The 15,645-nt window shown below is 32.9% G+C and overlaps 1 protein-coding gene across 1 annotated transcript; it reads left to right on the forward strand.

Annotated features, from left to right (window-relative positions):
* Positions 1 to 5,730: 5,730 nt before the first annotated feature.
* Positions 5,731 to 11,207, forward strand: LOC128672208 (uncharacterized). The gene is made up of 5 exons (XM_053749189.2): positions 5,731 to 6,136; positions 6,574 to 6,731; positions 7,291 to 7,408; positions 8,021 to 8,179; positions 9,343 to 11,207. Exons 1-5 carry the CDS (start codon positions 5,929 to 5,931, stop codon positions 9,537 to 9,539), a joined length of 840 nt encoding a protein of 279 aa, XP_053605164.1. The 5' UTR covers positions 5,731 to 5,928; the 3' UTR covers positions 9,540 to 11,207.
* Positions 11,208 to 15,645: the final 4,438 nt, after the last annotated feature.

A 15,645-nucleotide genomic window follows, 5' to 3' on the forward strand; every position in this document is an offset into this window, starting at 1 on the left:
AACTAAAAATAAGTTATTACAATCGCATGATGATCAAAGTCCACTAACAAGTGTACATATGTACCTGATACGAATACAACATCCTTAAAACTCGTATGAGTGCAAAGTTCATTTACGAAACAATGTCGTCATTATTGTACGTCGGTAGGTACATAGGTACACAGAATAGGTTGATTCTGTTTTTATAGACCTCTAATAGGTATATTATTGAACGTATATGCAACAAAGAGAATCCACACTAACATTATAAATGAGGAAGTGTTTGTATATTTGGGGTAACTACTGGACCGATTTAAAAAAATCATCAATATGTAGAATGGAATGTCGGAACGGACATAGGCTATATTTTATGAAGTTTTTTATCAATGACTTTTTATGGTAATTGAAATTGCAAAGTAAGTCGGCGAAAACCGGTCGACAGAATGTTTTCCTTTCGTTTTCCTGCTAGATAAATCAATAGTTTTTGTGAACATGTAGACTATATAATACCTATAAAAAACTGAGGCGCCCCTTTATATCTAGCGCCCTAGGCAGACATACAAGCATATGTTAGTCTAACCCCGGCACTGTCCACCGTTTTGCATTGTAACAATAACCGTTGACTCTCAGTAACTTCACAAATTGCCGGAATCTAATGTAAACAAAGCACTATCACAATATAAATTGATAAAGCTTGTATATCAAAAGCATTACTAACGTAATACTATGCGATAACGTGTCACCTTGTACTTCGACCAATTTAATAATTCATTGAGCGTAGTTAAGTGTTCGTTTGATATTAAAATAATCCTATTTTACATTTTTAAAATTTACATTTCGCATTTAAATTATAATAACTGATTCGCTTGCGCGTTCTTGTGACTCATCATGTCACAAATCAAACCGTCTCATCCTTCAAGACACAAGAACGATCTTCTTTGTACGCAAAACACTATAATTCATTGACAGATCAGACGATACCCGTCTGTGAGGTATAATTCTAAAATCCAACCTTACAATACTTAAATAGTTACTTACAGTACCTACCTATATCATTTATTTACTTAATTTTATTATTATATCAGCTACTTCTATTGGGGATTGGAGCTCCGATCTTGTAGGAATGTCTAGATAAAAAGTACCCTCCACTATGTGCTATTTCTGAGTATATTCTACTTTTGTCCCAAATTTCGTCGAAATCAGTGTAGTAAATTTTGCGTTATTGAATAAGAAACGTTATTATGCCTACACATCTACCACCAAAGATTTAGACCTTATGTCCTATTATCTTAGATCCTATGTAGAATAAATGTTTAATAATATCCTTTAAATCTTTTGTAGCGTGTGGTTCCGCCCTAGAACAGGACCACTCCATATCTTTCCGTGAATGTCGTAAGCATCAATAGAATTCCCAAGGACGCTTGACGTCAGACCTCAGACGATCAGATCATACATTTAGCTTTTTATATTTATATATATATATATTGTGTGTGACAATTTTCAATAATTTTATTGGAAATACAACTTTTATTTTATTTATTCATTCAAATTTTGTCATTTTTAATAATGATGTAAATTCGTCCTCCTAATTTTTAATAATGTATATTTGTTAATTGACGTCCTTGGAGAAAAGGCTGCGGTGAAGTTTGTTGCGCTGCTTCTTCTTCACCTGCGCTTTGGAAGCCGGCAGTAGACTTAGTTTAAGTATTTTTTTTTTTCAATAAGTGATGTATATCATCCTAAACTGAATAAATAATTTTTAATTCGAATTTGAGACAGGCGGTATAGACAGATTGTAAGACCACAGTCGATGTTCACAATTTTACCCGAGCTTCGCGTCGGCGCAGTTCCCAAATGCATGAAATGAATGAAGTTTAATAATGTCCATATTTAGTTATTTACATTTTTTTTATGTACCTACTTATTATAATAATATACCTCATTTTATTAAAACTGCGTCAGTGGTTCAAAGGTCAGTGCGTTCGCCTTTTGACCCAGAGATTGACAATTGGTCGATAGGCGTGTTTACCGTGAGTTTTGAACCCTCATGGGTTTTCCAGTTTTATTTGAATGTTGAAGTGGCTAATAAACTAAAGGCTAATAAATTATTTATTAATGTCCTTATCCATTTATAATGAATAACGTAGTCGACTGCGATCGATAAGTTCGAATCTTACTCGTTCACATCGTATTTTCATAGACCACCATTAGTTCTTCTATCTTATTAGCAACCAAAACTTAAAAATATGTAGTTTAACCTGATTCGTAGATCTAAGTAGGTATATATTGATGACAATGCGAAACCAAAACAGGACAGCTTTCGTAGTTAAGATAAGACTCAAGTTATTGGAATTAAAGTGTGTCAAATGTTTTTTAAGAGAATATGAAGCTACCGAAATTTTTAATCTACATGGAAATGAAATTAGGAATAAAAAACATACATCATCAACAGTTAACGATACTAGTGGCGCATATGAAAAATACAACGAAAATTTTGTTAACCCGGTCACAGCTATAGGTAGTTTTGACTCGACGGTTTCCTATAAAGAAGATGAAAACCAGACTCTTCGAAGCAATTATTCTAACAATGAAGTGAACAGTAGAGATGTTCTATTTAAGCCACCATTGGCAGTTTATACTGAATATCAAAAGAAAAGTTTCAATGCAAAAATTGAACATGACGCTAAAAGAAACAAAAAACAAAACATAACTGCAAATGACCCACATAAAAATAGCTCCTCTGCAACAATTTCTAAAGCGCCCACCAATGACATTCTTGATGCAGCAAACGATATTACTGAGAAAGAGAAGTTGTTTAAGACTCTTGTTTTATTGAGAAGATTGGATGAGCTCAAAAAAAAAGTATGTAATCTAATGAAGTCATAGTTTCTTTGATGATTCTTTAGATAGGTCAGGTTGGGGCACTGTAAAGAAGTCGGTTACCCCGCGGGCGGTCTCCCTCACAACAATTTGTTTAAGATACTAGTAGATAATTTACAAATAAACATATTGTAATTTTAATTAAGAATTTTGTTAAAAATACTCAATACTTAGTTCATACCCCAGAATTTCGTTTACTATGTCAATGTTTCTATTTCCATCCTTAATTTATAAGTTATAATTAAGCTTTAGGTACCTATGTTTGCTAATTCGTATTTCATAGTTTTTATTGATCCGAATTCACAATTTAGCATTTTGTCGATAACAAATGAATACATTTGTTAGCAATATAATTAAGCTACTTGACCTTGTGATTGTATAATTCAATGTAAGTAGTTACTTACATCTGTTTTAATAATATTATAATATTGTCGTGAAACGTTTTATTTCCAATAAAGAGAAGATAGTAAATGTCTTTATTAATCATTATTACAAATACGTCATTTCATTACAAGTACGAGTGATAAACGTTCAAAGTCCACGACATGTCAGGAAACCTCTGTTGTAGGATAAATATACATTTCCCTATCGCGCAGTGTAAAAATAACGTCAAGTTAAGAGGTGATTTAGTTAAACGTAGTAGATAAATGTTGCCCATTGGAACATGAATTCTGGCGTCAATTCGTGCCATTTTTATGCTTGCTTATTACTTTTTGCTAATTATCTTCTAATTCTTTTATCAATGTATAGCATAATGCTTCTGTATGACCTACACCACTTCTAGCTTGAAGGAGGGGTTTAAAGTTTAATGGTATTTGTCATCATCTGGGAATAGATACAACTTTGATAGTAAATTGTGATGCAGATTTCGCAGGTGACCACTATTTCTTAGTGGTCACCTGCGTATCTATACGTCATACTATCAGTAGTATAAAGCAATCCTTTGTGATCTTTTTCAGTGGTGGAAAGATTGGTGTTCGCATAAGCAGTCTTTGATCTTTAGTAAGGAATCAGAATATATATCTAAAGCAGAAACTATGAAAGATTTACTTTATGTTCAAAGTTTAATTAGATAGGTAAATGACTGGTAAAACTCCAAAAACAGTATTATCTGTTGGTTATCAATAGGATAATCAATAGCATAAAACGTAGTGTTTCGTTTTATGTTTTTTGAATTAAAATACAAAATAAATAAATATATTATAACAAATCACACAGATAGAGCTAGCCCCAAAGCAAGTTCGAGACTTGTGTTATGGGATACTAACTCAACGATACTGTATTTTATAACAAATACATATATATATATTCAGAGGATAGCACTTCACCACTGCGCCACCGAGGACAAAAGAACTTAATAATATAGAAAATCGCAAACATTGGTGTGGAAAAGGAAACTAGTCCAGCTATATGCTGTGATTGTGGCAGCTGGGCCTCAAAATATAAGTGAGAATAGAAGCAAAAATTATGACAATGTGAATTTAAAATTTTTAAGTAATCATAGTACCTATATAAATTTGGTAGCTACAGTACACTATTGCAACTCAGTCTCAGTCTGATTCCCATTTTGAATGGTATACAATTAATTTTATTTATATAATATACAATACCCAGAAAAATATCAATGAAAATAATATAAATATTCATTTGCGGTGAGTTTCTCTCCTTTAGGACTGGTAGTGACATCTACTGATTGGACTGTGTAATTATGGCACCACTGCCACGCCACGCGTCATACTATGTTCCGTTTCAAGGACTTGTGATATTTTGTACTCTACTGGTAAAATGCCAGTGTGCTACACAACAATAGCATTAAAAAAGAAATGAATAAAATGTCATTTTGACTTGTTTGTGCCCTTTTTGACAGCTATGTTGCATCACGAATATTATTTTCACAATTATTTCCCTCCGTTTATTATTTAATATTGAAATTATAAAATTATATTCTTATATTGTGCTTACGTATATTTGTTATTCCATAATAAAAATGCCAGTCAAATAAAGGCACTGTTTAAATGTCATTATTTTCTTTGGCTGTTAGAATGACAACAAGTGACTTAGTGAATTGTGTTTTTACTCTTCTATACTTTGTCTAGTTTAGTGAAATATTGTACACTATTTTCTCCCATTCCAGGTGACGATGTGGTACAGTGTGTACCTACAAAAAAAGGTCATCAAATATTATTCAAAGGGTACACGTATGTTTTTAAAAGTAGATTGCAGTGCGGATCTGAGCAGTGGTGTTGTTCATTCCGCCAAAAAACAGGTTGTATATCCACAATAAATATGCAGGCCAATGGTGTAGAAGTTGTAAGAGACTTCCATAACCACAAAAAGCCTATGTTTTCTGATTAAAAGTTATTGTTCTATATTAATGGCATTGTAAATAATGCAACTTATCGAACTTCAGCCAAGAGTTGTGTTATAACCTATTGTTATTTTTACAATACTATCCATTGATGTCATTATTATTACTGCATGAAATTTACACTTTATACTGTTTCTTTTGAATATTTTATAGGAAAACAAAACTGGTGTGCATTAGTTGTCTGAAGCTTCATTTCAATATAAATAAATAATTAGTTTAAAATATGTTTTCTTTTTCTTACCTTTGCACACATCTTGAAATTAAAAATGTTGTTTACCAATACTTTTGTGTTTTCATTTCTCTCCTGATTTTTTAAAATTAAGTTTAAGATAGATATATGTATAATAAGTAAATCTGCTAATTTGATGGTTATATTATGAAATATACTAATACAAATTGTTCCATTAAAAATTAGTAAGGATTAAGTATTAGTATATTTGTATTTAGTTTTTAATGTATAAAAAATTTAAACTCATCATCCTACTACTTCATTCTCAGAACAACCGGAATGGGTGCTTATTTACTTCTTGAAGAACTCTGAGACTGAATTCAGATGCAATATTTGCGAGCTCGTAATAAATGCCGAGGAAAAATCACCAGACCTCCTTGAGCATATAAAACTGAACCACAAAGAAGTTTATGATCTGCATCGGGACAATCCATTCAGTTCTGTTGGCTTTCGTATTGAGTTCCTTCAAGTTATGAAGTCTGATGGCAGTGATCCGATGAATCGTGAGGTGATCATCGGTGAAGTATGTGAAGCTGGTAATGAAGAAATAGCGAAGCCGATCACTGGTGTCACAGACAGTTCCGATGTTTTGTCAGAAATCGACAGCCATATTGTTGTGACAAGAAATGACAGTAATATTATTGTGACGAAAAAGAAGAAAGCAATCAAAAGTATTTCATGTAAGTATTGTTTTCATATTGTAATATCCTTGTTAATGTCATCAAGGATATTTGCCATTGGTCTGACAAATAAGGATGCCAAAGACCATGTATGCAAAGACAATGTAGGAAGGCGGACCCTGGGCTCCGACGTCTAATGGCAATGAAACATACCCGGAATATGTTCACATAAGAGAGAGTGTAGTCAATTTACCACATTGTGCAATGTGTCTTATACCTTTTGCCGATTATCGCGATGCAGTTTGCCGATTTGGTATAAATTGCTACTTTTTGATGGCTGTAATTAATAGCTCTCATGCATCGGCCTATGTCAGAGTTCGGCGACAATGTGCATCCGACGTAAAGCTGTCAATGTGTGAAGTAGTCTTTATTTAAAGAAAATAACCAACGAGCTTCCGAAAAATATATAGCCATCTGTTGCTCTAATATAATTTCAGTGGAGAACAGAAAGCGCAGTTGGGTGTGGAAGTACTTCGAGAAAGTGAGCAACATCATGTACCGCTGTCGGTTCTGCAACGCTATATTGTCTATTAAAGGCTGCAATACAAACAACTTGAACAGACATATGAGGACGAAGCACACTAAGACTTTTCAGGTAACATGTAAAACTAGCTAGCATTAGTCGCCAGCGTTGATAATGCAGTCAGGGTTGTCACAAAATATGAAAAATACAGTATCCGCATTAATTCATTTTTATGTTCCAAATTTATCATATCAAGCAGGTATTTAGTTTAGTAGTCTTTTTGGAACTACTGCCTCTTTAGAAAAAGGCTAGGTTTTAAAAAAATAAAACAAAAAAGAACCCTGGGAATCCTGTTGTTGCCGGCTGCTGTCATCCATGGCAAAATATGCACTGGTCCTATTTTAGGACGGGAACCTCACCCAGCCGCTTTGGTGTAGCCTACTATTGAACATGATTGCAATTTTAATCTTTTAGAAAAATACATTCTTTCCAAACAATATATTTAACTATTATTATACACTGCGGGGTGGCAACAGGCTGCACGACAGAGATTTGTTGAAAAAAAGGGGTCCCACTGCTGTGGGCATGCCCAACATCAATAGGCTAACAAAAAACATTATTAAAACCATTTACAATCTATATAGACTACAGATGTCGCTGTGTGTTAACGATGATTTCATAAAATTTTCAGCTTGAGATGGAGGGGAAGAAGGATGAAGACATTACTATTGATATGGACTCCTGCAAACAGGAAATCTTAGATAAAGATTTGACTGAGACGTACATGGCTTCTGATACTATTGCTAGTGGTAAGTATAGTCTTAGAGTATATTACTAGCAGTTTCCCGCAGCTTCGCCGCAAAAAGTAGCCTAGGACACTCTCCAGATTTCCAACTATTACAACCAAAATCACCTCGTCATAAAAACAAGAGAGTTTGTACCAATCTAGTTAAAGAAATAAACGATTTTGGTTTTTTAACCCCCGAAAACAGAAGGATGTATGTCTTTCCGTGGCATCGTACCAGCTGAACCGAGTTTGATCTAGTTTTTTTTTTACTTGAAAGATAATTTAATCAAGAGTGTAAGGACACTATAAAAGAGCTGACGGTTTCCAAACATAGCTAAGGAACTATGCACTTTTCTAGCAAATGAAAGGGTGCCATCATCTTGGTTAAATTTTCTAAAAAAAGAAAGAAAAATGCTTTATTTGGTACATAATCACCACAGTTAAAACTAAATTGTCAATAGATAAAAAACTTTATTCGCAGCAATAGAACACATCACAAAAATACAAAAAACAACACAAGTACAGTTAACAGCATAGATAATCACATATAAGCGGGGCGGCTGAAAATTCTTTAATCAAAATTTTCAATGTAGTTTTTGAGTGACGGAACTCTATAACGTCATATATTTAACAGAGAGCCCGGGCAAACTGCGCAGCTGGGTGTGGACGTACTTCAGCCGGATCTCGGGCACGCTTGCGCAGTGCAAGCTGTGCAAGCGCAACATCTGCCACGGCGGGAACGCCACCGGCAACATGAACAGACATCTCAAGATGAGGCACAATAAAACTGGAGGTTTGTATTGTTTATATTTAAAAATTTTATTTGTATTTTACCCATGTGCCGTTTTTTATTTATTGTATCATTTTTCCAAAAGATACTCGGTTCTCACGAAATCAAATCAAAATCAAATCATTTATTCAGAAATTAGGCCTTCACAGGCACTTTTTCACGTCATATTCTAAATTCAATTATATTTACCAATGCTACAAGCTACTAGCATTTCGGAACGACCACTGCTGAGAAGAAATGCCGAAAGAAACTCATTCAAACAATGTTGGTCCCTTTCATGCCAGAAGGGCTTATCATTTTTTAAATATAAATTTATGTATTTTTTTTTCAGTAATATAACAATGTACGTACACAATAAAGTACATAGTCATAAGGTACACTGAAACATTATGATTATGATCGAGTGTTGATGAAAGGAAAAAAAATGTATTTAACAAACTTTTTTAATAAGAGATCGAGCTGACCAATTCCCCCCGGCAGCATGTTCACGAGTTGACGCGTGAGTCAGCTATCGCAAAGCTCAACCACAAATTTAGTTTCAACAATTTTCTCGGATTGTTATTTTTTTAAAAATAATACTTATTTCTACGAGATCCACACTCGATAAAAAAGATTTAGTGTGTCCCGTGTTCTGTAAAATTTCATTTAAGTCACTTTAAAAACCGACGCCTTTGCTCAGTCGTGCTCCGTTCTTTTGACATCCGTCGACGGACAATGCAGAAATTGCATGGCGATTCGACGTACGTCGACGCACGTCAATGTCAACACCTATGGAAAAAAAGAACCTGCCTCTTTTACCTTGACATATCTTACGACTAACGCCATCTAGTGACGAGTAGCATACACAATATGAACTAGACAGTCAACCAGTGTGCATGTTTGCCTTCACTGGAACCAGGTGTAAAAACTATAATACAATTTTTGTAATACAATAATTTATCTAATGTGGTATAACTTGTCACGATCATTTCTTATTTTCCGCAAAAAAATTAATAAAAATGTGATGACGTTAGTGTACGGCTAAATAAGGCTTTGACAGACTAACAGACGCGTAATCCAATAGGGGTTCAATTTTTACCTTTTTTGTTACGGAATTCTAAAAAAATTGCAGAGAAAATTAAAAATGACTTCTTTTCAAAAATTTAAACCATACATATCTACTCCAGAATCCTCGGACCACACATGGATCTGGAAGGTGTTCGATGTGAACGAAGAGGACTTCTACACTTGCAAGATATGCCAGTACCAGTGTCTCAAGATGGACGACCTCGATATGAGCATCAACACCATACTGAACCACCTGAGGCTCGAGCACGGAGTGATCTCCGGAGACCAGATCATCACTCCGGCTGGTTGTAAATAGTTGTGTGGGGATAAGGTATGTTATTTTATTTGCCAGCTTTTTGCGATGCTGTTTTCAGGGAATATTTTCTCAGCTGTGGATAACACGGCATGTTACAATGTTAGATGACATTTGTTGTCTCTTTTCTTAAATAAATTGTTACTTAAGTGGGACAAGGACAAGTGTTATGCCGGTTGTACACTTTTGACAAACAGTTTGCGGTTTCGATGTACATTGCTGGTTTTTCCTTATGGTGAACAAAAAACTTTGAAACGAACTACGCAATTTTCTTTCATTCGCGTTCGGCATCTGTCCGAGTTCGTCGGTAGCGTGTAGCTTTTAACGTTTTGTAACATGCTGTGGTGCGCAGTGACGTGTCCTTTAAAAATAAAATTTCAATGTCCATTGTCCAAGCAGTTGTGATTGATTTATTACCATTTATAATAATATGCAACTGCCCGTAATTGTTCGCACTACATAATGCTCATAACAATTTGTTTATGAGTATTAATTTAAAAATGTGTAGATTCTGGAAGTTATATGGACACACAAATAATTAGAACACCAAGGGCCTGCTTCACCGCTTCCTGATAAAGTATCTGATAGACCCTATATGTAACATAACAATGTTAAAAAGTTGTGTTTCACAAGTGTCGGATAGAGCTACATGACAAAACTTTAGGCAGATTTATCTGGCTGTTAGTTCTGTCCGATTAAAATATGTTATTTTTATTGGAAAGTGGTGAAACAGAATTTTAGAAGTCGCGTCACTCTATTTTATGCGCACATCATTATTTGATTTTATTAAAGCGTTTATTTCACAAAATTAACTATTACATTTGTTTTTACTTTTACTTATGTAGACCTTTTGAATAAATTTAAAATATAATTAGCTTTTTCATAATTTTCATAATAATACTTACTATTTTAGGTGTTAATTAATTAATATATGTTTATAAAGTTATACCTAATGGTTTATTTTTAAATCTAAATTTTTACACGTATGATACGTGTAACGAGCTAGGAAATATCAATTGTCAATATTTAATACGACTTATTTTAAATGTCTGGGTGAGGTTTTGGCCTTTATCATGACTACGACCTCAAATAAATTTAATGATTTGTTAATTTCATAGAATAGAACTGTAACACGGTGGAATAAAAATATTCAAATCATTGAAAAAATACGTATAACATTTTAATAAAATTACTGCCTTGACTTACCAGAACTGCCTTTCAATTATTATTGTAATATGGGCTCCGACGCTCAACGGCTGTGGAAGAACCATACCATAGAATTTGTAAACGTTTTATAAATATGTTAATTTCGATTTAAAAAAGCCCATGTAAAGACCAATATATTAAATCCCTGAAATAAATTATACTTTTAAATCAACTCGTATTTAGATAACCAGATTTGTTTTATATTGACGATGAATAAATCGTGTGCCTTTGCCTTATTTTGAAATATTGATTTGTTATGGCTTTTTTTTTAACAAACTATAAAGTTCTGAAAACTTCCGGGTCTATTATTATGTACAATCATTTGCTTAGTTTTAAAAAGTAGCCTAATGAAAATATGTGTATTTTGATTTAACAACATTCGTTGATAGTTAATATAGAGCACCTATCTTTATATTTTGTAACGGTTAGGTAATTGTAAATAAAATATGTCACACAAGAGTGATAGAACTTGTTTTATTTTATATTCATATAATTTATGTTATTACCTGAAATAAAATTATTCTATCCCATTTCTAAGGTACATTTGCAAGATTTATATTTTAAACAGAAGCAACTAACAGATATCGTCATATTACTAATTTAGCTCAAACTAGAAAGAGGCACATTTTAGAAATACACGAAAAGAAACGGGATAGAACGCTATTTTGTTCCTCATTATATACCCGGTTTTACAACGCCACGTAAATATTAATTCGGTGTGTGAATAGACAACTGTTATGTTTTTCGGTAGTATAAATATGGAGAATATTATATTCCCGTGGTCCGGTCGATCGAACATCTGAACTGCAACACGGGAATAAAGATGCCGCATTGTATGCGATGTTGAAGTCTTTAGCTTTATTTATTTTTGGTTGGCTTTGAATAAGGAGGGTTATGGCAACGGATTACTGGATTTTTTCAGCCAGTTCTAACGTCAAAAAAATATTACCATATCCTTATTATTTAAAATTATTTTATTTTTATTTTCGTGAGTGTTGGCAATTTGGGTTTAAAGTTCCGAGGAAATTATACAAAAGAACAACAATTATGACTAGTTTTATTTTTTATAAACATCAAATTACACATCAAAAGATATAGTTGCTATTTCTACACACAATTTGGCATTTAATCTTACTTAATACGTCTATGATATTTTATTATATTTCTAAATCCAATACACAACCGTTCGTAATCGATTTTTGGAGGTAGATAGGTTCAATTTAGTACCTTTTCACTACAATCATATAAACACGATATTTAAAAACAGCGTATTTAAAATACGTACATGTCATTATGTGTATCTTTGGGTGTTACATCAATTTGCATAATAAAACACGTTTAAGTCCTAATTATTTCATACAAAAATATAACAACTTAAAACAATATCAAACACTGATCCCTTCCAAAAACCAATTGTTTGATCTAATCCTGGTAGCAGTCGAGTAGCAGTAGTCCGTGAGTTCTCTCGCGTAAATGAACAATAAAAAAATTGTATGTGAACAATATTATTACTGTTTTGCTTGATACACTTTAAATTTACTTCACGATTACTTTTATGATTCATCAACATATATTTTTTCTAAGAACTCATAAACTACTAACAAACATTGAGTCAAAAATTTACAAATTCATTATTTACAATGTTACATTTAAATATACCACATCCAATAAACTAGAATATTTATTTATTTCTGAAACAATCGCGAAATTCAAAAATTGCTTATGAGTAAACAGACCCTGTATTTGATCCTAAGTCGGCGTGCTTATCTAATAAAAACACAATCTAATATCAATTAAAACATAAATACAAAAGATAATTTATTATAGAATAAAACATTTGTAACTCTAGATGTAAACATAGGTTGTCGAGTTTAAATAATGAACTTTTATAGTAGAGAAGTTCGATAGAAGTGGCACAACACTAATGTAAAGCAACTTACGATTACTTGTATTATTAAGTTTGTAATTTATTATTGGTAATGAGGTATTCATTCATTTTAGTTTTACACTGATATGACCATGTTGATTTTTCCATACAATGCATACCGTCCGGTAACTATTATTTAAACTTTATAAAAAATTACAACTGATGTTACATTTTACAATAGATTTAATTGTAACTTGACACGGATTTTGGTTTGTACTTTTATTTGAAAAACTTTGTTTATTCATAATTTACTTTATTGTACATGCATTTTGGCTTTTTTTCTAAATATAAAATTAATACATAATTGTAAATATCTGTTTTATTTTGTTTCACAATTTGTACATTTGTTTTTTATTATCTAAATATTCATTAGAATGTGGGGATAGTTTTAGAACATCCATAAAGTTGAGCGACATAACATCGACAATATTTTCAACAGGGGGCCCAATTCTCACGTAATCATTCAATAATTTTCTCCAAACATTCGAAAAACTTCAATTGCTTCGCGATCTAACACTTTCGACTGTGAATTTGTTTAAAACACTCGACGAAAATTGGAGAAAATTGATTAAATTACATGTAATTAATTAAAATAAATAATATATAACTTCGATTACGCGAGAATCTGAATATTTCGCACTGGCAACTGTAAAGGTGTACTCTGCGCACTAGTTCAGACTAGTACAGCGCAAATTATCTGGCATATATATTATACATTTAATTCGATGGAGGTTTAGGTCCACAGTTATGAGTGCTCTGTATATAAACTATTCTTCCCCTGTACGTGTGAAGTGCAGCTTTGCACCAGGGTCCGCGGGAGCACCTCCACCTTATTTTCCCGTTCCTAGCGCAGCCGTTGAATCTAAACCGGTAGCCTCCGACGTTGATGCCCATCTTGCCCTGCTTGCTGAGGCAGTACGACGCGAAGGAATCTATACCAGCACCGATCAAGCCAACTGCAACAAATTGCCATGTTAGAAATCTGGTAAATACCTACTGTCTTGTTGTATGAACAATGTTTATGTCTAAAACTGTTACCATATTTTCAGGGTAATAAGAAAAATATCTGAAATGTTAAACAAGTATGTATATATTTTTTATTGTAGTCGTCGACAGTGGTAATTGTCAGAAGCAGTTAATGCAAATTCTACCAAAATCACCATGCACTTGGACCTATTACGATTTTTTTTTTGCTTTTTTGTTTTTTTTTTTTTCACACCTTATCTTCCGTTATCATTTTTTTTGTTTGCCCTAACATCCCAATTTTAATTTCAGTTCGCTTTGGATATTCCAATCGAGGCCACCTAGTGGTGCATGTGGGTGACCATAAGTTCATCAAACACGAACACTATAAGATGAAGACGCGGTGGACATGCAGCAAACGAATCCAGTATGGCTGCAAAGCAAATATCACCACTTCGACAGATAACGCCATCGTCAGATCGTTCTTGACTCATAATCATTCGTAGCGACAGCTTTTTGGCTTATTGTTTACCATATTTTTTTTAGTTTTTCCAAAAATTCTACATTTGTATATTACTTAATTTATACAATTATGTAACGTCCATTTATATTGTTCTCATCTGGATTCTGATGTCTGAATTTCCATTTTTTTGTTTCTCCTTATCTTTTTATTTATTCCCTTTTTTAATATCACCTATTTTTTATTGAGTTATGAGGGATAATTAGATCGAACAATAGAAAAAAATGAAAACTATAATGGACTGAAAAAAATAATATTGAATTTTATTAAGTTAGTATAAAAACATATTTAATATTTGATGGGAACACTTACTACCGTTTTAAACTACTTTTTGTGTATTATCGCATCAAACAGCATACAACTAAAACGAGTGTCGAAATACAACATAATATAAAATAGTTGCAATGCGTATTTTGATATTTTACTATAATATTAAATGTAATGTTAAAGTAAATGTAAGCATTCCTGATATTTTAAGTGCCTTCAAGAACAAAGTTGTGCCTTCTCAAAAGCCTGCCACCAATCGCGTTCGTAACTACAGCTGGATCGTGAACGAATCTCAATCGTTGCGCCATTTTTTTAACCGTTTCGGTTTCAAGTTTATTTTCAAAACTTGCTTTAATAACGGCAACGTTTTGATTTACGAATCTGTCAAACTATTTTTAAACAGTTACAAAAATAGCGGAACGTTGAGTTCAATTGCGATCCAATTAAAGTTGTTAGCGCGTTTGAAAGGCTGTCGAACAGCTTTAATATGTTTAAATTAGTGATTACTACATAGGTTTAGAAGACAGTTGTAATAAAAATAAATCTTTTATATTTAAATAATGTTTCATTAAAATGCACAGACAAACTTTATTATTTTTTGTTTGTTATTTTTCTAGATGGAGTGTTATTTATTATTAATGATGAAGTACTTATATGTGATATTTCACGAGAAAAAGTATCTTATGGAGGGAAGTCGTTTAATATATTAATATATTATATTGGGACAAATCACACAGATTGAGCTAGCCCCAAAGTAAGTTCGAGACTTGTGTTATGGGATACTAACTCAACGATACTATATTTTATAATAAATACATATATAAATAAACATCCAAGACCCGGGCCAATCAGAAAAAGATCATTTTCCATCATGACCCGACCGGGGATCGAACCCGGGACCTCTCGGTTCAGTGGCAAGAACCTTACCACTGCGCCACCGAGGTTGTCAAGACGTTTAAGACGTTTCACTTGTTTCTTTTGTTTCACTCGTTTTTATTATAGATTCAAGAAGTAAGCGACTACCTTTCATTAGTTGCCTTTTATACTCTGTAACCACATATATATTGCACTCACATAAAATAAAACAAAGCTATACACGTACATATTAATTTTAATCAACAACATATAACTTTACACGCCATGTCTGTCAATCGTAGAATATAATTAAGTACGGCCATTATTGCTTATCGTAGAAATTATCACTTGTTTTCTACGTCGTCACTTAT

This window comes from Plodia interpunctella, chromosome 9 (genome assembly GCF_027563975.2).
Source record: "Plodia interpunctella isolate USDA-ARS_2022_Savannah chromosome 9, ilPloInte3.2, whole genome shotgun sequence".
Classification (NCBI taxonomy): domain Eukaryota; kingdom Metazoa; phylum Arthropoda; class Insecta; order Lepidoptera; family Pyralidae; genus Plodia; species Plodia interpunctella.